This window comes from Polyodon spathula, chromosome 13, assembly GCF_017654505.1.
Source record: "Polyodon spathula isolate WHYD16114869_AA chromosome 13, ASM1765450v1, whole genome shotgun sequence".
Classification (NCBI taxonomy): domain Eukaryota; kingdom Metazoa; phylum Chordata; class Actinopteri; order Acipenseriformes; family Polyodontidae; genus Polyodon; species Polyodon spathula.
In genome coordinates, this window is record NC_054546.1 from 14,423,351 (window position 1) to 14,449,705 (window position 26,355).

General features: G+C 35.3%; 2 protein-coding genes across 5 annotated transcripts in view; one reads left to right on the top strand and one right to left on the bottom strand.

Moving 5' to 3' along the window:
* The first annotated feature begins 1,378 nt into the window (after positions 1-1,378).
* Positions 1,379-22,481, top strand: phyhiplb (phytanoyl-CoA 2-hydroxylase interacting protein-like b). 2 transcript variants are annotated; one of them, XM_041269126.1, is made up of 5 exons: positions 1,379-1,625; positions 17,946-18,142; positions 19,355-19,529; positions 20,139-20,256; positions 21,728-22,481. In XM_041269126.1, the coding sequence occupies exons 1-5, from the start codon at positions 1,520-1,522 to the stop codon at positions 22,263-22,265; spliced, it is 1,134 nt and encodes a 377-aa protein (XP_041125060.1). In that variant the 5' UTR covers positions 1,379-1,519; the 3' UTR covers positions 22,266-22,481. The 2 variants fall into 2 exon arrangements, with proteins under 2 accessions (XP_041125060.1, XP_041125061.1); XM_041269127.1 differs by lacking the exon at positions 1,379-1,625 and adding an exon at positions 13,459-13,552.
* The window catches only part of LOC121325998 (protein FAM13C-like), a 48,482-nt gene continuing 37,415 nt past the window's right edge, over positions 15,289-26,355 (bottom strand). The window contains exons 19-22 of one of the 3 annotated variants that reach the window (XM_041269125.1): positions 25,404-25,597; positions 24,863-24,964; positions 24,123-24,242; positions 15,289-17,404 (exon numbers count right to left, since the gene is read on the bottom strand). In XM_041269125.1, coding sequence (XP_041125059.1) covers positions 17,350-17,404; positions 24,123-24,242; positions 24,863-24,964; positions 25,404-25,597 — 471 coding nt within the window. In that variant the 3' untranslated portion in view covers positions 15,289-17,349. Of the gene's footprint in view, positions 17,405-22,397; positions 24,243-24,862; positions 24,965-25,403; positions 25,598-26,355 lie in introns of those variants that run through there. The other 2 variants (XM_041269123.1, XM_041269124.1) reach the window with 2 other exon arrangements.

Below are 26,355 nucleotides of genomic sequence, written 5' to 3' on the forward strand. Positions count from 1 at the left end.
ATAGTCAGGCGTGTGATTAAACAATTATACCAAACAGGTGCTAATGATCATCAATTCAATATGTAAGTTGAAACACAATCATTAACTGAAACAGAAACAGCTGTGTAGGAGGAATAAAACTCGGTGAGGAACAGCCAAACTCAGCTAACAAGGTGAGGTTGCTGAAGACAGTTTACTGTCAAAAGTTATACACCATGGCAAGACTGAGCACAGCAACAAGACACAAGGTAATTATACTGCATCAGCAAGGTCTCTCCCAAGCAAAAATTTCAAGGCAGACAGGGGTTTCCAGATGTGCTGTCCAAGCTATTTTTTTTTTTTTTTTCACTCTGTATCAATTGTGCAGTTGCCTGAGGCTCCCCTTGCGCTATTACAAAACAGATTCTGACAGCTGTTGCATTCTTGCAGTGCTGGCTAATTGATACCCGGAGTGAGAAATAAACGTCTACATAAATAAAAATGTATTTATTTAAAATAAATTTTTTTAAAAAAAGGAAACGGTTAAAGTAAAAGCAGGAAAAGCTAGTGGACAAAAAAATAATTAGAAATGAGACTGAAACCACGGGTTGTATGTACCTCACAAGACCGAGTGGATATGTATGCAAATTGTGTTTTATAAATATGTAGAAGCTGCATATCCCCCAGTTTCATTCAGGATGGTCAAGACAGCGGACACTGGCAGGTAATTCTGAACAAAATACTGATATTTCACAAAGAACAGCCAAATGTGTTTTTTGTTTGTTTGTTTGTTTTTCTGGGGAATGGCCACGTTTTTCATTCAAAATGAATAAACGATAAATCAAACAATGAAATAAACCGGAATTAAAACAAACAAACAAAAAAAACAATCCCCATTTCATCAAGGCATATATGAATACGCGCTCTGCAAACTAAGACCGGTCACCTGAAGTGTGGGGTGATTCGCTGGATTGTTTCACCTAAATGTTAGCAACGTAAATGCAAAAACAAGGCGGTAAATTCGTTTTTCACAAATGTATACAGGAAATGAATAAGACAACTGTAAATAACTTGATGACAGAAGTCCAGTGATTCGAGGAAAAAAAAAAAATTCTATTAAGATTTAATTAAGATTTAAATAGAAAAGCAGCGTACTCTAATTACATAAAACACTGTTCATTAGATGTTAATCCCTCTGCATGTTAAGTCGCGGGGCAGTATAAACACTTGCAGGTGTAAAGGTGTAAGGGGATAAATAAGAAATATAAATACCGGTATTTAAGTAACACAATCAGTGTCAGAAATGCTAGTAAACTACAGTATTTGCACATTAAAAGACATACACGATTTTTTTTTTCTGTTCCTGTCTCTCATGTTGCAGTGACAAATCAGCAGTGTGTTGCTCGTGACGAGCTGCTGACGCTGCTTTAACCAAACCAGAAAAAGAACCCGAAAAAAAGCGCTTAAGTGGACTCTGTCTCTATTCAAGGTGAAGGCTAACCTTTCAGTGCAGCATAGTGCCATCGACCGGAAGAAAGCGACAAACCTATTCCTATAGAAAATGGAGGTGCCACGTCTGGGACATAGCATAAGCAGCCCGACGAGTCCTTGTGACAACATGATCAAGAATCTCAGCTTGGAGGCGATTCAGCTTTGTGACAGAGAAGGTAAGGTCGACCGCAGAATAGAACAGGGCTCGCTACAGTCAACACGGCTTGATATTTGAATTCCGTGCATATTCAGTCGATGGTTGTGTGTCAAGAAAAAAAATACGACGTGTCTACTCTTTTTCTATTGATGCAATTGTTTAAAATAATATAAAGTGTAGCAATTAAAAAAAATAATTAGAAAGAAAAAAAAAATCTTATAATTTATGGCTTTAGTGCAAGTGATCGAATTACTCGACAGTTCCATATGTGCAGTTGATAGTACAGTGTGGGTCCGTTTTGTTTGTATGTCCATTGTATTATGCCGGGGTAATCCTTTTTTTTTTGTTGTTTTTGTTTTTCCCCTCAGTGCATTACATTAAACTCAGTTTTTACTTGGGTGGTTTTGGTCATTTCTGTGTAAAGTGTTTATTGTATATCTATAACATTGAAATACTAAATAACACTTGTCTGTTTTTAATAGGTGGATCAAAACGTATTGACTTTCTTTATATTAACAGTATTTTAAAAACAAAATCAGCTACTCATTTTGTATACACAAAGGCTGTTTGTGTTTCAGCACCATGGACACAGACCCAGACATTTAAAAAAAAAAAAAAACGCTCACCATCTATTCTGTGATGAATTTGATCGTTCTTGCGTATGCAGGTGAGGTTAGAGGTCTAAAAAGGAATGTTCGAGAATGCCTGACAGTGATTGTAATGAGGGGAGAATTCTGCTGGACCGATAGCGATAAATATGCATATTATTAAACAGTTATGTCGTGGCATACTAAAGTGCTGATTCAGCGGTGAGACTGCGGTGTTGTCGTGTGAAGAGTGATACAAAAGAGAACTTTTAAATCCTAAAATGACAAAGGAATTCTGCGGCGTTTGAAGGGTCTCCACTTAAAAAAAAAAAAAGCAATTAGACGATATGGAAATTTATTCTTCAATACGGTAGTTTTTACAGTGCTAGACACCACGCCTGGGTTTTCAAACATAAATAGGTGTCTTTAAGCAAAACATGCAACGCGAATAAATATAACCGTAAATGAACGAACATTATATATTGGTTATTTCAAGCGCCTCTGAGATAGGGGTACATTTTATTTCATATGAAGGCCCATACTAAAGATGGCTGCACCCATGAATGGAAAGCGTGCAGGGAGGCTCCACACCCAACACAGTTGGCCGTAATAAGGTATTTATTTTATTGCGGCAAAAATAACAAAGCCGGTTACTTAAACAATCGCTTTCATTTGCGTTTAGCGTTTAATTTATCAAGTAAAGTACCCATCGGACTACACATATTTGCCTTATTTCAGTGGGGTCCAATCCTGGCAAGGAAGAACTACCAACATTTCATAAAGTAATCAGTAATAAGAATTATAAAATACACAACAATTAATCAATACTAAAGATATTGCTCCGGTGTAGCAATATTGAACGGAGGGGCAGATTTACAGATTGTATCTGGTCCTTGTATTGGAACAGTGTTTCATCATATGGCATGAGCTTGCATTCCCCCCAACTGTAGGTTAGTTATATATGTATGATTTATAACTGTGCTTGGTTTAATTTTTTTTTTTTTTTTTTGCAAGTCTCATCTAACATCTTTTTGCAAAAAGCACATGACTACTGCAGTACAGTGGGCACTGCAAAAAGTTCAAGTTTTTGTGTGGTATAATCAATTAACACACACGGTAGAATCAGAAAGGGGTGCTGCAATTTTCTAACCAGTGCTTCAGCTTCCCTACCCATTGTGAAATCCCAACTCTTTTAGATCTTAAAATAGAAGACTTTTTTTTTTTTTTTAGCACGGGCCAACGTTTAAATATAGCTACTATTACTGTTTTATATATACACTACCCCTATCGCTGAACTGTCTTCCAAAATCCCGTTTCATCTTAACCAGTGGTCCTTGAATAAATCCCAAAGGAGGTATCTGAAAAAAATCAAAATTACAGTGTCTACCCAATTCCACACACGCAAAGCATGAATGTGCTACACTGCACCCAGCACAGGATCTCACCAAGTAAGTTCTGAGCTCCCTAACCTCACCCAAAATGATTTCTGCATCTATTCTGAAGAATGTGCAATATTTTCATGCTAATTAACCATGTATTACCATTTGAAATTACAGTGCAATTGATGTTTTGAATGTTGCTTTTTTATGAGCCTAAAACTGTGAACAATAATATTTACAGTAGCAGAGCTTCAATCAGTGTGTCATATTCACTTGTATTATTGAAAAACTGTATTTCAAAAGACTCAATGCACAATGCTCAAGTTTTGTATCGCTTGCACGATGGTGTGTGTTACTGTTCTGTGCATTTTGGTGGTGCTGAAGAGCCAAGAATCGAGCTGAAGGTCAGTTGCCATGCATGAGTGGTGGCTCTGCAGACCCGCTTCAGTGTTCTGTCTTTGCATCTGTTCCATTATTTCCATTAAAAAAAAAAAAAAACAACCTGCGACACATCAGCCTCTTATCCTCCCAGTACTCTTCTGCCTGGAATGCTAAAATGTATGAATCATTGCCTCTAATGCTGGTGGTTTCACTGACTGGTACACACCCTTTGTACTACCCGGTGCCCAGCAGACATGTCCTTTCAATGTGAAAATGCCCTTAGACTCCATTCTAGTCAAGCAGTTTATTTTCAGTACAAAACAAAGGATCATTTGTTAAACAAGTCACTGACCCTTAGTTGATCTGCATTTGCCTACTGAATTTGAATAACATTTTCCATCTGTCTGAAGCATTTCATTCCATTTGTGAATTTTATTTGTTTGTTTTATTTTAGTTTCTTTTTACAAAGATTATTCTTTTTACAGCTTTTAGAAATTATTTGACAAAGGGGGAAACAGCTATGCTTCAGTGAAAGATTGGGTGCACGCAGTCAGCTTTTAATAAATAGCAAACAGTTCATGGTACCAAGCGCTATTCATAAGCCCTCACTTTCTCTTCTGTAATGTTCTTGGCTGACAACCCTGGCGTGATGAATGCTGTATAGATCTGAGTCCAGCTGTGGCCGGAGTAGGGACTGCCATCTGCCATGATTGCTGCAGGGAAGCACCACTAATGAATACAAGGGATGACTTAACAAAAAACCAACAACTTAAGAAATGTAATTTATAAAGCTCATACTAACGTTTTTTTTTGCCAGTGGGTTCTAATATTTAAAGCTTTAGTGTCCCACAATTTGAACATTAGGTTTTACACTTAGTTAAGATGTCATCAATAACCTCCAGCTGCTGTAGGTACAAAGAGAATGCCTGTTTAGTTCAGCTTGACGTGGTGGAAGACTGTGTTAGGGGATGCAAACAAACTAGGAAGCCAACATCGTCTGCTTTCTGATGAAGTATAATGCACAGAAGGAAAAATTATACAAGAATAGAATAAACATACAGCAAGGAATTATAGAGTAGAAATAGACATTTGTTTCAATATTTTTTTTATTTCTTTTACAAAATGGACAAGTCTTTTATAAGTACTTTGTGATGAAGTCTATACTGCTGAGAGGTTTAGTACATTTTATATTAGCTTCTCAAAAAAACCCAGCAGCTCACAGGTAGTAAATTATATAATAAACTTAAGCAAATAAGGATTTTGGAAAATGTGTTATATGTATACCTATATTTGCAGGGGTTATGCAAACCAGTAGAAATATCTGTGACATGTGGCACACTCTTCTGTGTAATGAATGAATTTTTTCTCTGTTGACTGAATTCATTTGTTATGCAAATGCATTCTGTAATAATATAAATGCTGCATCTCCCTGTTGCAACTTTGGTAGACAGCTGGTGGTACAGTAGGTGCTTCTGTAGCCAAGGCAGCACACATTCCCCATGTTTCACAAGTAACAATCTCATAAATGATGATTCAGACTATGCTGCAGATTTCACACCCTTCCCTGAATGAACTGGAGGCAGTAATCCTTTAAAGAATGGTCATGTATGCCTGTAGAACAATTTAAACACTCGTCACGTTGAATCAATCGCTGTTGACTGCACATGGTGGACCTACACCCTATTGCCTGTATTTTGGCAGGTGATTTTTTTTTAATTATTATTAATTTACCTTGTCACACAATTTTAAAACATTGTATAATTCATGAAAGCTTGACTTTAAGTTGCATGAATTCAAAACAAAAAATGTATCCTTCTATGTATTAAAGCATTAGATTACTTTCTTTTTATCTCACTTGCATAACACAGCATTTAAAACTGAATTCATCTGCAGCTGGCTGGAAAACTGGCGCTGAAATGGGAATACCGTACTTCAAAACGTTCAGATTACTTAGTAGCTCACAACATATTCTAAAAATGCTTTATTTTTGCAGAAAATAGGGTGTTAGATCTATGTCACATACTTTGGAGTATTTGTATTTTGAAGTATGATGGGGGGTGCCATTTATTTATTGTAATTGTAGTATAATATTAAGTACCCCACTAAAGGCGGGCCATATGTAAAACATTGCATTTTACTGTATTTGCAAATCCTGGTTAGAATTTGCCTACAATCGTCCAGCATATTGTTTTTGGGATGCTAATTCTGACAGCATCATTTTACACACAGCGTGTGTTTCTCACGCCTGTCTAATCAAGCAAAGCCATGCTTCTCAAAGCTCTGTAACCCACTGGGTTAGTATTATCTATGATGTGATTCTTTTCCTTTGGCGTGTGAGGTTAAACATGGCTATGGTTTCAGTTATTCTTGGAACACTGGAGTGGATTTATATCTTGTATTGTGATGTGCTAATATTAAATAATTCCTAGCTGTTTTAAAATACAGCCAGACTGTTAAAACCAGAATGTAACAAAACTAATAATGAGCAACTGGTTTGTGTATGTGTGAATGTAAATGGGACGTTGTGCATTTCTGGGAAAGCAACCCTTTCTTGTTCATTAACAGACATTGTGAAAATGTTGCCTTTTGGAAAGTTTTTAAACAATGATTACAGCTTCCTTTTAGACATGCAAGTGAGAGGAGCTGTGTTGTGCATTTTAGGACAGTAATGTATATTTGGAATCATTGGGGATTTTGAATTGGAATTATAAATTTGGAATATTACAGGAAAATGAGACAGTTAATATGGGAAACCAGGTGCCAGTATAGAAAATAATAATATTTTAATCCCTGTTTTAACAACCACCAAATGTAGATTGACTCAGTAGATTGACGGTTTTCTTGGAAGCATTTTTCCAAGAAAAATCTTGTGACGCTTGTAACTTGTAGGATTCATCTGAATTTGTATTCGCGGCACATAATGGCTGGTATACAAAACGCCCACAATTGCTTTGTTTTACAAAGCATTTCCCCAAAACTGGTAATAGATCTACATATGAGAAATGCATTGCTAATGCACATTGTCATGTTTTCTGTGGTAGGCAAAAGCCCTTTTTAGTGGATATTCCTTCCTTAATCAAATACTATGGTGGTTTGGACAATTCCTTCATTAGTGTTCACCATAACACTGACGAAGGCATTGGCAAAAACTGACTTGGAGTAGAGGTTGTAAGGACAGAGATAGGGTTCAAAAGGTTAAAAAATGTACTTCTGTTGACCAAAACAGAAAAAAAGAAACTCCTCCACAAATGTATTTCATTTGATTTTGATTTTCTTTTTTTTTTTGTTAAAAGATTTGATGCAAGTTGCTGGTTTAATGGTAAATGAAAAAGCAGGGGTGTTCTGGCATTTTAGTGATTTTAGGGATATATAGCTTCTATATGCCAAGGGGTGGCCTTTTTAACAAATAATTAGAAATCGTATAAATTCATGGATTTTGTTATTGGTAAGGATTACCTGGAATTGTATCATTATTTGCCTACACAATTTATAAAAGGGGTTGTATGACAAAGGTGTGTTAAAGTACAGTACCACTTAAAAAGTACAGGAACATTCATAATTGATTCATAATTGATCCTGTGATTCACTCAGATATTGCTTTGCCACTTGCTGAATGTTTCCATAGTAAACATCAGATTATATCATTGTTTCTTCCAATTAATTCCCAACAGAAACAATATGTTCTACTGTTAATTTTAATGCGTTGCATCTTTTGTCTGACTTAGGAGAGATAGGTGAAATGTGCTGACACAAGTATTATTCAACAAAAGCAATTGCTTTCCTTTTAACACTGTCTTTTTTCTGGGGGAGGTTCTGTGTTTTGTTATTTTAATTTGTCTTACCATCTGAAAGATACAGGTTGCTTCTCTGTTGGTTATCACAACATGAGTCTCCAGAAAGTACAAGTATAATAATAACAGACTGAAGCCTCTTGCTGAAAAGACCAGTGGTAAACTAATTCACGCTGATTTTTTTAATGGACAATGCACAGAAACACAAAGACGCAAAGTGTTTTATATGTCACATTGCTATATTACAGTTGTTCTATATATTAAAAGTCTGCGTTGTTGTTGTTGTTATTATTATTATTATTATTATTATTATTATTATTGTTATGTTGAATAATGTCAGCACTAAGTTGGCTACACCTGCAATAGAAAGTAATTCTGAATTGACTTTCATCCACACGCTAGACCATATCATTGAATATTTTAATTTGTGAATTTGGTTTAACCGGGCTTAAATAATGTCTGTTGTTAAAATAATTAAAGCTGATTTCTGTTGGTTAGAATATTCAAATATTAGTCCCAGCTGTAGTTATCTGATGCTTGTCCAATGTAAATACATATTTGTTTATCTAGACACAAAAAATGTGACGTCACGTCAGACTGTTGATGTCGTTATTTTGAATCCATTATAGCTTTCTATATTCCTAACCGAAATTAGGGTTCTGTATTACATTTAAAAACAGCAACACTTAGGAAACTAACATAAATTTGTAGGAAGGTGTCACACAGTTGTATTATGCAGTTTCCAATTTATTTTATAATCTCATTTTTTGGGTGTGCCTATGGAAATAACTTGTTTTGAAAAAAAATAGTTGGTCACACTAGCTTGTTTTAAACCCTTAAAGACACTAAACCAAATTCTTGATGAAGAACTATGTTCTGGTTTTCCCTGCTGGGATTCTATTTTCATAAATTGCTCTGAACTCAGCTGACATATCGTCTTTTAATAATGTGAAGGATTTTACATTTGGGATTACGGTAGCACAAGACGCATTTGAAAATGTAATTGCTTTCTCCGTATTAAGACTGTTAATCAAAGCAGGTGGTCTTGATTACTGCGTTCCTCCGTATTCTGGTGATGGACATGTTTTCTCCAATATTCTTGTCATTCCAGATTGTGTGTTTAAAGATGTATACATTTCTTGATCTGACTTGAGATTTGCAATTGTACATTTCACTATACTTCAATATGCTTTCTGACATATATTGCCCACGGTAAGGAGGACAAGGGTTAATTCACTTACTGGCCCCATTTTGTTGGCGTTCCTATTGGTCTGAAGCCCTTTCGTTTGCCCTTCCAACCAACAAGATAATAATTAAATAACAAGCAATAATTGCACTATTTTTCTTTAGTGGGTGTAGGTCAACTTAAGGTAAAAATAGGTCAAAATTAAGGTAAAATTTAAGGCATCATAGAGTTCAGTGAAGCAGTAAGGATGATCCTTCCAATGTCACAGTAAAGATCTGGTGTTGTATAGTTTAGTTAACCAATATGTTATTTGAATTGCAAGGAAAAATATGTGTATTATATAAGATGTCAATGAAATAATAATTTTGTATTTTCTTTGCAAAATCATTGCTATTCTACACCATTACTTTCATATATATTACCTTAAAACCGTATTGCAAAAAATTGTAAGCAATAATACCATAACCAACTTGAAAAAGAGAGAGAGAATAAGTTCTGTTCTCAGAGTTGAAATTGTTGTAATAAAAAAAATATATAAACAAACAGTGGGGAAACAGCCAGTTATTACATTTTTACTGCTTTTTTGTTCTTTGATACACAAGAACCCAAAACCATAACACATTTTGGGAGACGTTTCTACAGGAATCAAAATAAGGGGAGACTAAGATTTGTTTATATATATATATATATATATATATATATATATATATATATTGATTTTAATGTAATGAATTTGGCTTGTGCTATTAAGCAGCTTTTGTGGTGCTTATGAACAGTATGCAAAGTCCAGATTTCCAAAGGGTTTTGTCTGATTTAGTCAAAGTGCAACTTTCAAACAAAACATCTGTCCATCTCCACATTTGCCTTGCAAATTTATATTCAGTCTGACTTAGTGAACACTTGGATTTGGTTGTGGTTCTGCCTCATCAAGGTCAAACGTGACATATTTGTCAATGTTTGGTGCAACTGGCACCTTTTCTCTCATCTAAATCCAACATATTAAAATACAGTAACGCGTACACTGCATATGGATATAGTGCTAGACAGATAGTGCTAGCTCTTGGGGAAAGGGCAGGGCGGGTCATACAGAAATGAATTATGACACATAAACTGCAGACATTGTGATATTATAGCAAGCAGTGACCCAGCTCACAATTTGTAAGGACGGTGATCTGATTTGATTGCTGTGACAAAAGGGATATAGTTGCAAATGCCAGAGCACAGGAAGCTCAGTGTATTAGTTTGTGTTGAAGCAGGACCACTGGGAACCTGTCAAACACAACCAATCGTGTTTCCATTGAATCTTCCAGTAAATGCTGTTTAAATTCCAGCTTTATTTTAATCATGTTGGTTCAAGAAAACTGGAAATCTGCCTTCGACAGTTAAAATTGGACACGTAGTGCATTTCAATTACTGTGTTTGTATTCATGAAGTAACAATACGGTAGATTGTTGGCATTTTAGAGCAGGATGTAATGTTTTTTAGATACTGTAGTTCTAAATACACATCTCTTTTAAAAAGTCAGAGTTCAGCACATTGAAAACTAGCTTGACTGGCACATTTGGATTCTATGCACAACCAATTTGTATTGCTTGGTTTGGTGAGTGAACAGATTAGTCAGTGTTGCAGTAAATTTTAGTTCGAAGTTGGTAGGGTTTTTTTGTAATTTGCTTTTCTAATATTGTGTCAACTCTCCTGATGGTGTAAATGTTATGCATAATTAATTTAATATTTAATATGCATACAGTCTTACTTTTAAAGGTTACAATTTGTAAGTGAACATTTCGATTTTAGCTTGCTAATATACCGTGTGGATGTTGGCTCCTGCAAAAAGTACCTAATTTTATAATGCATTTGAAATGAAAAAAAAAAAAAAAAAAAGGTTTCTTATGTAACATTATTATTTCATACACAAGCCTCTTTGTCTTGAGTTTTCTTGAGTCAGAAGCAAAATATACAGTCATGTTGTCTGTGATCATTTCCAGTATTGGTTTGAAGAAACGCTCTTCTTACGTTCTAGGTATTTGTATAGTACTCATTTGTATGGCACAAAAAGGCAGGCCTGTTTCCCTATTTAGGCTTGTACTTTACTAGCACACTGTTTGCTGTCTGATAGAGTCTAATTTAGTCTGGCTGAACATAACTGTTTTTTAATGTTCGTCATGCTTACATGTGTAAAACGACAACTATAAATCCGGAGGTACTGTAAAACTTAAAATAGCGCATATTGGTAATCAGACGTGAGGATTGTAAAGCGTAAATTGAACGTGCATTCCATTTTATATCGTCAGTACTGAGGTTATCTTTGTGAGTCTGTATTGTTCAATTGAATGACATGTCCGTGCCTTCTGTGGTAGAGAAGCATTTTATTGAATTGTGTAAAATTAGAGATTCTAATTGACTTTATGCAGTTCATTAATTGTAGCCCTATACTAGTTTTAATACAATAAAATATATCTTATTAAAAAAAAAAAAGAATTATGGGAAAATAAGACAAAGGCGTATCACAAAATTTTAGAATAATGCATTGGTAAATATGTAGCTAATATTAGTTTTTGTTCTGTACAACTCTAGGAATATGAGACTTAATGTTGGATTTATACATAACATTTATCTGAGTATTAAAACAATAAAATAGGGGTATTGAAGGACTGAAGAAAAAATTGAAATAAACAAGTACGTACTGCAGTAGTTCTCTTGTTAGAAATACCCTACTGTATTTAACATTGCACAAAATAGTTGGGTTTGTGTCAAAGTAAAATGCTTGCTGGTGAACAGTTCATTGTTCAGTCTTCAGGGCTTGATTGATGGATGGAGCTTGCAGCCTGCAAGATACTCACGCTTGCACAATACAGCTTGCAGCAGACCTGCTGCGGTGGGAGGTGGCTGGAGCCTTGCAGCTGAGGTGGTACCATTAGAGATTGATTTATAGACAAGTGAAAGCATGACCAGATTTTTAATGGAGGTCATCCACACAAGTATATAAAAAGGATTTGGAAGTCCATCTGCAGTGCCAGCTTGATTCTTTATACCTGGTGAGGTTTCAGCTAGCATGTGCATCTCCTGTAGATTTTTTTTTATTTTTTTTTGTGTATGTGTGTTCTGTCTGCAAAATGTTTATTCGAGTACAAAGAGACTCGATGTGTTTTACTACAGTCAAATGTTCAGTTTTCAAAGTGTAAGTGTACAAAAAAGACTGCATGTAGCAAATGTCCAAGTGAGCCCTTGCATTTCTTTAATTATGAAGTGTTGGTTAGCCTTTCCAATGCGGCAGGATTTCATTCAAGCCTGGATTTCTCTGGCTGTGTTGTCTGGCATATAGTTCAGAGAATTAAACAGTTCTATTATGCTGGCTGGATGTTCTATAATAGATTCATCAGAAACACAGTACACTAGACCTTTTTAGAGATTTTGGCTGTCACTGCAGTTTTGATTGTGCTGGTAAGAACTGCTCTTTAATATTGTACCAAAGATAATTCTCTCTATCTTACATAATATTAAGGTCTTTTAAAGATCTTAATATTATGCATTTTTTGGGGGAGATGTTTAGCATTCTGCAATTTTTTTTAAATAGAATCCTTGTTGAGCTCTCTGAATGTGCTCATCTGTGTTGCTCAGTGTTTCATTCTACAGATGTCCTTGTGTTGCATGGTTTTGTAGTTTGCCTTTGCAGTGGGATTTTTTAGAGATGACATCATTGTTTTGAAGAGAATGTTAAGCTTTTTCTTGATATGCCCCACGCCTATGGAACTCACTGCCACTCATTGTAATAGAGGCCCCCTTCTCTTGATGTTTTTAAATCTCGCCAAAGGACGTACTTTTATAGTAAAGCTTTTTAAATTATTTTTTTTTACTTTCTTGTAATTGTGTTGGTGTTCATTTTATTTTTGTTTTGCTGGCTTTGTTGTATTGTTACTATTGTATAGCGCCTTGATCTCTTGGAAGGCGCTTTATAAATTCAACATAGTAGTTGTTGTTATTATTATTATTATTATTATTATTATTATTATTATTATTTATTATATTTTTATTTCATTTGGTTGTAAGAAAAGGGACTTACAGTTAAGTAGGGCCTACTCCTTGGTATGCTACTGAAACAAAGGAATGGACTGCAGCCTTAAAGATGAACGTTAGATTTCCACACTATAAAAGCATCTTTCTTGAAGATCTTAAAATGTTTTTTTTTAAATAAATTAACATTCTGTTTCCTTTGGTGTTGCAGTTAAAAACAATTGATAATGGTTTATAAGAATGGAATTCTCTGAATTGCTCTGTCACTGGAACTGTAAACACATCTTGTTTAAGAAAAAACAAGTAACGAGGTGTATAGTAAATGAACATTTCAGTGGGTAACATTAATTTTTCTTTTAAAACTGTGGTTTTAACAATACTGACTGTTTACAGCTTTGGCTGATGAGATAAGCACAGCTGTGCATGTGAAGTTCTACTGGGGTTGTCAAACAAAAGCTAAACATGTGTTAGAATTTGAAAGTATGCAGCCAGAGAACAATACTACAGTATACTGTTATGCAAGGGCGGTGCGGGTTATAAATACAGAAGCAACAAGGAATACCTCTCTTCTGCATGGATCACTGCTTGGGTCTCGCTATGCTTCAAATAAGGTCGGCTTCTCTCCTCTGCTAGATCAGTCAATTTCTGAAAAGCAGATTTTCACCAAATTGGCATCTTCGCTTGTTAAATCCTCTTTTTTATCCTCAGGCTTTGGTGTGCCATGTTACTGCAGTCAATGCTGTGTTGCTTGTTTGTGACAAAGGTACATGTTAAATAAAACGCAATGGTACTGTAGCAGGTTGTTGAATTAGTTAGTAACGGGACATACTGCCTGGAGTTTAGCAAATCACATGTGTATATCTCACATGGTTAGGGCTCCTGTCCAGTAAAAAGGCAAAGCTACAGTAATAGGGAATATATTTGCACTCAGGTGTGCTGAGACAAAAGGGTCAGACGATCGTATCTGTTAACTGGGATAGGAAAAGGACAAGCATGTTTCGCATGAGCTGTTTTCTGACTTTGTCTACGTATTTAAAAATGACCCTGTGACATTTTCTTACAGTTGATTGCCTTTTCATCCTAGTAGTATTTCTGTTTCTTTTGGGTAGCAGAATTAGCTGCTGCAGCTTTGAAATTATTCACAGTAGATGAAAATAGCCACTTTTAAAGTTAACATTTTGACAGTGTATATTTGAGTCTGTTCTTTTTATATGCTGTATGTTTAGTTGTTGCAAGAAATGCAGCAGTCTAATTTGTGATGACGGTTTGATTTATACATGTTAAAGTTATTTCCTTGTATTTCTTTTTGAATAATCTTGTATTTAAAAGAATCCAATATAGTATAAAATACTAAACTGCTCTTTTCTTTTGAACAAAGACATTTTGTTGTATTTGCACTGCAATGATTTGTGCAGTGTTCATCGGCTGCTTGAGGAGGCCACAGTTCTTCAGAATCCTGTAATTTATGAATGCATGTGCTATGTATTGCCAGTGTACTGCATTCTGTATTTACAGAAGACTAATGTAGAAACATAACATTAGAATTTGAACTGTCAGTCAGTCTTAGAAAACCTTGTATGTTTTCCTATGGATTAAGTTTACTGAGGATCCAGAGATTTAAGTGACCTGAGGGTGTTTATTTGCAAAGCAAATCTAGATTCAGTCCTGTTAATGTCTTGCAGCTCAGGGATTTTGAGTCAGAAGCAAAATATACAGTCATGTTGTCTGTGATCATTTCCAGTATTGGTTTGAAGAAACGCTCTTCTTACATTCTAGGTATTTGTATAGTACTCATTTGTATGGCACAAAAAGGCAGGCCTGTTTCCCTATTTAGGCTTGTACTTTACTAGTACAACTTTGTTTATTTGCAAAGCAAATCTAGATTCAGTCCTGTTAATGTCTTGCAGCTCAGGGATTTTGATTAAAAATGATAGGCTTCCATGTGTCATGAACAACTATTGTGAATATTGAACGTCATTGCCACTAAGCAATTTAAAATAACAAACCCGTGTGGGCAAAACTAAATGTGACAACCTCCTTTTAATTGATGATTCACAGTATAGCATTTTCAAATTGACAAAAAAAAGATTGTAGGCTATGTCAAATGTCTACTACAAGCATTCTTTAGTTTAGATGTCTTTATGTTATGGTTAGTCGGCTAAACACGTTTGTGTTGTGTACTGTAATGCCTCATTTAATGCTATGACATATCAATGACTTTGTTTCCTACTGATATACTGTACTCCAGATTTTTTTTTATTAAGTTATGGATGATGAAAACTCAATATAGGTATTCGGTGTGTTCTGTATTGCTGTTGCTTCTAAACACCAGTGAGCCATAAAGCTTTTCCTCAGGCTGAGTGGCATTAATGCCAGCATTAAGGAGTATTATGCAAGGCATTTCATTGTTGTTCTTGAGATACAGTACAGCATTGTCTGAGCATATACCAGAATCTGAAAGCTCTCCACTTCGTGGATTGAGTTTCTTCTAACCTTACTGTAGGTATGCAATAGTTAAAACTGGCAACCAAACTCTGCATTTCAACTAATGAATGATAAAGACGAGTTATTGTACTGTATGCCTTTACTGAGTTGCCATTCTATGCTGAATAATGTTTTTACTTTAGAATCCCAATGCAGTATATTTCGTGTCATGCATACAGTATGGGTTGTGCAGAAAACGATACACTATCTTGATTTCTGACCAGTGGTATTAGCCCATAAGGTAGGTAACTTACCCTTGATCCCTGAGATATGATGATCAAATCTGGTGCTCAGATTTTTTATTTTTTTTTATTTTTTTTTAAATACTACTTATCAGTGTAGTTGTGGCAGTCCTTTACAAATTGCATTTGTGTAGAGTGGAGAATCGTAAATCTTGTTATGGATGAATTGCTCCAATATGTCTAAGTATATAGCCTACTTTTAGATTACAGACTAGAAAGCTCATGTTGGCAGATAACTTCCATAGAAAGTGCTACATTTACATGAACAAAACATGTCCAGAATATATTTGTTGATACATTTGGTAATAAATAACTGACTGCTATTTCGTGTGTGACTTGCAATGAGAGTCCTGTTCATAACACACTCAAATACAGTTTCTTCCCTATTAATGTACAGAGCCTAGCTGCATAAACTTTTACTGCAGAAAGAGGTGGTATCAATAACATATTCCATATTCCTGCCATCTGGTTTACTTATGTAAGGTAATTGTTCAAATACCTGTGAAATGCCCTGTCCGCAATAGATAGGCCTACATTATTGCGTTTTTATTGTAAAAGTAACAAAAAAAAACTGCTTTTCTGTTTTGTTTATTTTGTAATAAGACAAACATTTGGTTTTGGAAGATGAAGTGTTATACAATGGAAGAATGGCAATCAAAAAACAGCTATAAGTTTCCTTGTTATGCTGCATTTTTAAAAGCAAGTATTTGCCCACATTTTGTGGTGTTCACCTATTATTCAAGATGTGACATACAAAATTGGAAAATGAGTATTAGATGTTGTATAGATTAGATTTCAATAAATATTAAACAAAATACCCTTTTTTAAAAAAAAAAAAAAAGAGAATTTTAATAAAGGAACAAGCACTGTTTGTTAAAACTGCAGAAGAACTGAATCTCTACCACTTTCTAGAGACAAATGGTACATGATACCTCCTGTTTCAAATTAGTATTATACACACACCATGCTGCCACACAAAACAGTAGACCATATGTGTTGCCTTCTGGAACAGGGTAGTATTCTGACGATACTAAAATTAGCCACAATACAAATCTGTAACTGGAAAGTGCTTCTAAAATGGCAGATACATTAGACCTGTGGTTTGTTGCTATGGAGACTATTCAGTTATCATTTCCACACATTTTGTGCTTTGCCTTTGAGTGCAAGCTCTAGGTTTTTCCATTTTTTATTTAAAAAAAAAACAAATTGCAAGGGTTAGTTTTATTTCTTATTACACTGTCTTGAATTTTTACAGTATCATACAGTGCCCTATGTAGAAAATTCTTCTGTTTTAAGGGAGATCTTCCTAATATGTTTCTGTATCTTAAGTGCCTGGTGCAATACCTTCTACTGTTTTTACATTGTTTCAATAAAGTGTAATAGTACATTTGTAGAGACTACACCTTTTCTGACTTGCTGTAGTGTAGTGATTTTATTCCGTCACAGCAACTCCACTTTCTGCTGTGGAGATTCTGGTTTCTACTCTATTCAGCAGTGTTAGACCCAGTCTTGTGAAGCTGGAGTAATGGAATAATTTTCATTTGAACCAGGAAAAAAGTGAAGAAATGCAATAGGCTATTAAAACAGTCACCGTCTTGCTGCCTCAAGCCAAGGTTAGAACAAAAAAAAAAAAAAAAAAAAGCAAGATCCTAAGAAAACCCTTGACGTTTCGCATCTTCTGGTCACGGCTCCACTGCCTTTCGGTGGGCTTGCCTGTCAAAACTGTTTTGCATTTTTCTGTGAAAAAACACAGACTGAAATTAGGATTCGCCCATACAGTCGGTGCAGTGTTACAGGTGTCGGAGGCCTGTGGCCGTGACCCGATTTTGAATGCTTTGGTATTCTTTTAAGCCTAGTGCAAAATGTTAAATATTAGTGGTTTTTGTTGCTTTGTAAATTCCCCAGTGATTGTGTTTTATACTAGTACAATTATTCTCTAGCATTCATTAATTTGATTTAGAATAATAATGAAATGCATTAAATTAAGTTTCAGCCACAGTACTGCAGATGTTGCCATATTTACAGACTGCACAGCATCATCCGTTTATAAATTTAAGCACAATAAATCAAATAGTGTCATTCATCATGGTTTGTGGATACAGTAGCATTTTTAGAACTGACAAATTGCTGCAGAGTTCACAACATCTTTTATTCATTGTATCAAACTTAAAGGAAAAAAGTGCTCCATTACACCCGGGAGACCTATGGCATGCTGAAACGTGGAAAGCTAATGATGGATTTGTCATTATAATAACAAAAAAACTTGTGTGTTGTACAGGCCATAAATCTCAAGATAGTGGGATTGCAGAGATGGAGGAGCTTCCAGTTCCACAAAACATCAAGATAAATAACATCACATGCGACTCCTTTAAGATCTCCTGGGACATGGACCCGAAGTCCAAGGAGCGCATCACACACTACTTCATTGACCTTAACAAGAAGGAGAACAAGAATTCAAACAAGTTTAAACATAAGGTATCTTTCATTATGTAATACAAAATGTACTCAACATGTGGCATTGATTCATGTCATAATTATATGCAGAGTATATTGCTTGGTGGACAGTTAGCTTAATTGAGCATAAAAACAAACAGTATTTTTTGGTATTGCCGTCTGTGTCATGTCTGACATTCTATTAGACATCCTGTTTTATTTCTACCCCAAAGTAAGGTTTCCCACACTGCTTTGCATCCTTAAAAGCCACCCCAGGGTTAGAATAAATGGTTGCCCACAAAATACACATCTATTTGCATCATCATTGTAGACATTTTTAAAAGCAGACTCAAACATTTTTTGTTTTTTTTTAAATATAAAATTAAACAAAAAGACAGCTATAGGGCTTTAGTGCACAAAGCAATACTCCTATATTGCCCCAGGAGAAGTGGTTTCAGCTCTGAATAGATATTTCTTAAGAAATTAGATAACAGTAAAAAAATTTAATTGAAAAGTATTACACACACACACACACACACATATATATATATATATATAATTTCAGCACCAATAGTCTAAAATGAGAGAACATATAAACTTTGTCAGTTCAAGACTGCACTTTTAGAAATATATTAAGGAGAAGAATTCTGCTTTGTAAAGGAGTGGGATCTTCTATATTTGTTTAACAATCGAAGATGAATGCACATTGCATTCCTGGCTTTGAAGATGTATGACTGGAGTGGCAATTAGTTATTACCCGTTAGTCGAGTAGCCACCCATTGGGCAATTGAAAGAAATCATGGGCAAAAGGTTAGAAGCACCTCACATAACACTGAGTAGGTTGCAGGACCACCGTGAGCAGAAAGAATGGTACTGCATTAATTTGACTAGATTGCAAGTTGTTCAAATTGTTTTGAATAAATATCGGCATTACGTTTGAGACCGTCAAGACATCATTAATTTGTACAGTTTTGGATATGGGTCAACTGATCAAATTACCGTCTTGCCCAAATACATATAATAAATGGAGATGCAGCTTTTGTATGTTACATAACACAGAATCTGGTATGCAGTTTGCATAACACTTACTGTAACGGACAGTCCATTTACACAGAAGTATGTACTGCATATAACACACTTTTTCAGATAATACAAATTAAAAAAATGTAAATAATTTCAAGCAGAACAATGCTTAAACACCCTGCTTAAATAATGTATTGATTTTAAACTGAGACTGAGATTCTGTATTTCTAGGATGTTCCAACAAAACTGGTGGCCAAAGCAGTGCCTCTACCCATGACTGTGAGGGGCCACTGGTTCCTGAGCCCTCGAACCGAATACACAGTTGCTGTTCAGACTGCCTCGAAGCAGAGCGATGGGGATTACGCTGTGTCTGAATGGAGTGAAATTATTGAGTTCTGCACTGCTGGTGAGGTTAAAATATCTGCATTAAATGACAATTGTTTAGACTGTTTCAATAGAAATCAATGCAAAATAAAATGTTTTCTTTTGTGAGGAATGAATTATTAATTGCTATAAAAAAAACACCACAAAACCATTAATTCAATCATGCAAATTTAATCTGAACCAGTCAAATATAAAGCAATGCTTTGGTTCAAGCAGATCCAGAATCTAGCAAAGGGGTAGCAATCAAGTTGTGAACTATAACTTGCAATACTCTCCCTGCTGTGAGATATAGATAGATTATATATATATATATATATATATTACACACACACACTTGCCTACTAAGTAATCTCTGTAGGTTTCACTGTGACAGAGCACTTCTCCAAAACAGCAGATTTGCCAAATTTAAGGTTTGCTTTATAACGCCTTGTTTTATGAATAAAACTAAAACTTTTTTTTTTTTAAGCCAACAGTGGAGGTATACAAATAGGTTTCTAATTTGGTTCATGGTGATATTTTGCAATGCAGCTCACAATGATCAATATTCCATTTAATCCTACATTATATCATAATCCTTCAGAGACAAGTACTGTATCTTTTCTAAAAGCTTTAATAAAATACTGTTTTTCAGATTACTCTCCAGTGCATCTGACACAGTTGTTAGAGAAAGCTGAAGTGATTGCAGGGCGAATGCTGAAATTTTCACTGTTTTATCGAAACCAGCATAAAGAATATTTTGATAAAGCCAGGTAAGTACTGGTGTTTATATTGCAGTGACAGTCAAACTTATTCCAGAATGTGTGGTTTTAAACTGACATGTTAGGTATCGGGGCTTTCTCAGTATTATAGTATTTTCTTACAAAGAGTACTGAATTCATTTTTTTTTTGTAAGTGCACTTACAACTTCACTTAATTGAGCAAAACAGAATAGCTTGGTTTTAGAAAGCAATTTAAAATATGGATGACATTACTCTAGTAATATTGCCTAGAAAATAGAGGTTTTGCACTGATCCGATTTAAATGGATTATAAAAATGTAAAGACAGATCAAGTACGTGATTAAATGATGGATCTTTTTTAAACATATCTTCAGATGTATCTTGTCATTCAAATCACAAAAAAAGTCCTCCAAAACTGCTGTGAGACTAGCATCTCTGGAAACGTTTAAATGCAAACGCAGAAAAGGCAGCCAAATAATTTCAAACAGAATTCAAGTATTATTTAGATACCAAGACATCAAAAGTTAGCAAGATGTGCTTCAGCATTGTGCGTGACTTGAATGAATAATGACGGACTGAAAATTCAGTTAATATTTATAGAGTACGTCTAATGGTTTAAAGCAATTGTCTCATGGCTCTGTTATTACATTTTACAGTCTAAATATGCAATAACCATTGATCGGAAGAGACAGAGATAAAATAAGTGATCAACCAATTATACATGTATTGGCGCTGTATTGTCCCACCTTAAGATGATGCACAATAGCGACATCTCGTGGCAGGAACATTTAGTTGACATTCAGTACACAATAATTAGGGCTTTTGATTTTAGGTTTTACCTCCAATACAAGATCTATCACTGATTTGTTCTGAATGCTTTAAACCCACCTTAACTACCGAGTGGCAGCAAATTCCTACATTTCTATTGCTGACTTTGCTTGCAAGACTTAAAATGAGATTACAGTTAGAAACCAAGGCTTGTTTGCGGGATTTAAAGATATATTACAGTTGCATAGTGAGAACTTAACAAAAAACAGCTAATTGTGGCAAAATGTAAAAAAATGCCTACACACAAAAACCCCTGAAGAATGTGCCCGTGACCATAGGGATTTCATTGTGGAACACAGCAAAGGAAAGAAGGTACAACTTAAGTGCAAGTACTGTTGAGTTACTATACATATTGGTGACCGGAAAAAAATGCCCAAGCATTTTGAAAAGTTACCGAAAACAGTAATTTCATACAGTACATAAAAAGCGAAAGCCCAGAGGAATAAAAAAGATTTCGGGGTATCTCTATAAAACTAAAAATAAACTCACGCCCTAATAATACGCAACCCAGAGCTTTTATTTGGCTGAAAACAAGAATTTGATATACCTGTATTTTATTGATATTCATATAATGGATCAAAACTAGACATTAAAATACTGTATTTTTAAAAATGATGTAGTAGTTTGTTTAATGTAATTGTACTGGAATACTGAAATAAATATTTGTGTTTCAGATTGCAACAAGGGAATAAAATGATGCCGTCAGTAAAGGATAACAGTGGGAGCCACGGCTCTCCAATCAGTGGCAAACTGGAAGGCATCTTCTTCAGCTGCAATACCGAGTTTAACACTGGGAAGGCACCGCAAGACTCGCCATATGGAAGATACCGATTTGAGGTCCAGGCTGAAATACTTTTTAACCAAAAGACTAACCTTTACTTCGGTGACTTGTACTGTATGTACACAGCCTACCACTATGTCATCCTTGTTCTCGCCCCCTCTGGTTCGCCAGGCGATGAGTTTTGCAAACAGCGCCTCCCTCAGTTAAATATTGCAGACAACAAGTTTCTGACCTGCACCGAGGACAAGGACGGCAGGCTGGTATTTCACCACGCCCAGGATGTCATTTTGGAGGTGATCTACACTGATCCCCTAGATCTTTCCCTTGGAACAGTCGCTGAGATTAGTGGTCACCAGCTAAGGAGCTTGTCCACAGTGAATGCAAAGAAAGACCCGAGCTGCAAGATCTGCAACATCAGTGTTGGACGTTAATATGTACATGCTGTTCATGTGGAGAAAAAAAAAACAAAAAAAAACACACCCTCTCAGATTGTCTTACCCCTTTTAAGTGTTCCATTTCTGCAGACTGTCTCAGAAGCATGCATATGCAGCTTTACCAAACAGTTTTTTTTTTTTTAAAAGGGTTTATTTTTATGTCCTGAATAGATTTGTTCGTGTTCCTTGTTCTTTTCTGAGGTATTTGTGAAGTCGCTGCCAAGTCAAAACAATAACAATGCTTTTCTCCCCACTGGCTGTGATGCTTAACACACACTTTCTACTGTTTTAGAACTGTGATGTATTGATTTGCCAAAAGTAACACAAACCGATTTGAAACTGCTTTAGAAAAGCAACAGTAACAGCTTCTAAATGCATATCCATTTTATCTTGTGATAAAATAAAATTACTGGATAATTTTTTTAAAAGCATGATACGTTGTACTTGCAGCATGACTTTAATATTGAAAAAACTACATGTCAGCACTTCCAACATGTTGTTCAACAGTGTTACATGTTATTTATTCTAGCTAACCAAATCCATATACTGTGTTTTAAACATAATAAATGTGATAGAAAAATATTTATTTTGTTACTGATGTACAGAAATCTTAGAAACCAGAAATACAATATCAAGGATGTAAGATCGTAGCACTGTATGCCATTAATGGAATCAGTAATTTCTCAAGTTTAAGAAAAACCACACAGTGTTGCAGGAAGTGTGCAGGGATCACTTCCAAAAAGTGAACATTGACAAGGTAGCCTGAAATCAATTTATCAAATGTAAAAGACTGATTTTACTGTTATCTAGGTAATTGCACAAAAAACAAACAAACAAGAAAAGCATTAAATTCTACATAGCAATTATCCAATGATTAAAGCACAATAGTTTAGGGTGTTGAATTTACTGGCATGCAGACACTGGATGCAACTGTGGTTTCTCAATATTTTAACAGATGTTTTCATTTTGCAGATTAACTCTTTTTATTAAAGCTTGTAATTAGAATTGCAAACAGAGAACACTTATTTAATTAAACTATCTTCAGTAGCAGACTCAATGTATTATACTTATTGCTGTATTCAAAATACGGTAATGTAATATGGTAATCAAAATACCATATTACAGATTCATTCTAGATTAAAAATTAAACAGTAAAATATGAAGATTTAGTCATTTAGCAATCTGAAAAAAGATTTTTGAAAAAATTTGAAGCTCTGCATTTATGCTGTTTGCCATGCATTTCACAGCGGTATAGTCAGAATATTAGGATTTTAAGTGAACCATGGGGCGATACAGCAGTTTGCCAGTGAAGTATCACAGAGAGGTTCACTGATTACAGGAAGATAGCCTTTCAAATATCCATTTACCACTGTCCACATAAATCTTTTTTTTTTTTTTGGAGAGAGGGTTTCAAAAAGGGATGCAAATAACCTGAAATCCTCCGCAGCAGGAGATTAAGTTTACAAAACTTGTTAAAAGCTAATGACACAGTAACGAGGAAACCCTATATTTCAGAAATACTTTGTTTTTCCCCTTAAATAAATAAAAATAAAAGGGCTGTATTTATACATGTATGAATGAAGACCGCTATTATAAAGAACACTTAGCAGTTCTGTTTCTACCATTTTTATATCACTGCACAATAAATACCTAGCTACTTAAATTAGGCAGACACAAACAACTTAAGTGTAATCTCTTGCTTGGCAACCATTGAATTTCTTGCTGCCTTCTCAACCAGTGTTATTAAAGTGCATCGTAGTGTCTGTATGGCACAATCAATTTACATATAAAACATTTGTCAATGCAAACATCTCAGCCGTTCCAAAAATTAATGAAGCAGGGAATTATTCTCACATAGTCTGTGCAGCTCCCCTTTTGTTGACGAGAACTTCCAGTAATCTAAGTTTTGCTTTCACTTGTTTGAGCTCCCAGTATTCTTCAGCTATGGGAATTCGGTCCTCTTTCTGTGCAGTCCTTTGTGAGGAAGAAGAAAAAAAATATACAAGCTCTAGGGAAAATTGGTACAGTTTTTTGCTTTAACATATAAATCTATCCAAACTTACCCTAAAGGAACACTGGTATATGGGAGTCTGTCACAATGTAACTAAATTGCAAGGTATGAGAAAGGATTAGTTAATAATACAATTTTTTTTTTTTTATGGAAATGGAATGCAACTTGCATAGTATTCCAAAATGATATGTCCAATTAAACTATCACCATATTCCACGTACAACAAACTGGCCTCTGAAGCTTCAGTGCCAAATGAGGTTTCTAGGAGAGCCACCATGGGTTGTTGAGAGCCCTCTAGTGGGCATCTGTAAGTATTCTTGCACTAACTGCCTAAACGCGAGGAATGAGTGCACATACAGCAACTTTTCAGAGGGACTCCACGTCTCAATCAGTGGCAGAATGTCCTATAAGCAGGGCTTCTGATTTTCGGTTTCAACCGATAACAACTCGAAAATAGCTAAAAATAAGCATCGAAAAATAAAATAAACGAAACAGAAGCCCTACCTATAAGCCAATAAAGTTGCCAAAGAATTTAGACGCTACATCATAAACTAGTAAGAGACAATACCAGCAGCTGCCATACCTCCCCATTTGTCTTAAAAAACGGTCTTCAAAATTTCTCAAAGCTTTTCTAAGTCTCTTCTTTTCAGCTCTGGTTTCTCGAAGGTGCTCCAGCAACTCAGACCTGAGATAAATACATCAATATGTTAACATTGTTAAGACAAGAGTATTTACTCAAATTCAAATTGAACAAGACACCTAACAGATCTGCAATCCAATAAAATAAAATAGGCGATAAAGAAAAAAAAAAATGTACAGACACCAATTCAGGGTATCTACTAGCAGTTAAATTTGGCATGCATTCTGTGGAACAGTTTTGCAAATGTCTGGGGTATTTTTTTTGCCAGTCTAGGGAGATTAATTTCAACTACTCTGCAACTTGCCTGCTTTTCACCAACTAGAACTGATTACAGCCTTGGCTGTACCCCACTGACATTGATGCTTCCTCCCCAGTGTTAAAACATTTCTTCAAAATAACTTTTTTTTGCACCCTATGCAGGTAAATAATCTTCAAATTGTGTGTCAACACTTAAGGGCCCTACTGGGTGTGAAATCAAACTTACATGGAGGCCTCGTGTAAATTGGATATGGTAACAGCAGTCTGCCTGACAGCTTTCATCTCATCTAAAGGGGATACAAAGGCAGGCTCATTGTCTTCCTCATAGACACACAAAGACTCGGAGGAATTCTGGGATATTATTCTGGAAGGTGGTAATAGGTTCTGCTGCATATTCTCTTCATCAGATCCCTCTTCTTCCTGTTTACAGTAAAGATATAATCAAAACAGCTCTCTTTTAAATTATTCCCTTTTAATGGTTGTAATAGTACTGTATTTCATAATTACCATTACTTTTCTTTGACGGATAAGGGGAATTAAATACATGTACTGCAGAATTACAAAGCAGTCTAATATGCTAGAACACATATGTTCACAAAGTAGAGCTTTGTTAGTTGAAGCACATGTTTAAATCAAAAGGCATGAAACACCTTTACTTGTTTATTACTTTTATTAAGCTATCCAAAATGTTCTATTATCAATAGCCAGTAATGTGAGAAACATGATCTTTTTACAGCAAACATTTCTTTATGGAAAAATATGCGAACGTATGACTGCACAGTCACCACCCCTTTACTGTAAGTGTTATACAGGAGGCTTGATGGAATTGTGGAAAAAGCATTAAGCTTGGACATTAGCTCTATTAGGAGATCCTAATTCATTAGTGCAAGTCAGACTAAAAATATATAAACATGTTACCAAATGTTATGCAAGATCTGGAAATTGCAATTTGATGATCTCCTGTTAATACCTATACTTATGTCAATGGATTAAGATGCCATGAAATGACATGAGAAGAAAATGTTGTTTTTTTATTCTTCATCGTGTAGTGTAGCAACCAGGGACACACTCTTGGGGAGGTGAAGCAACAACTCCTAACGTAAAAGCAAACTGAACCTTGACCTGGCACAGCCAACTCAGAAAGTGCCCTTACAATAGCCCCTGTCCCCATTCCCTAA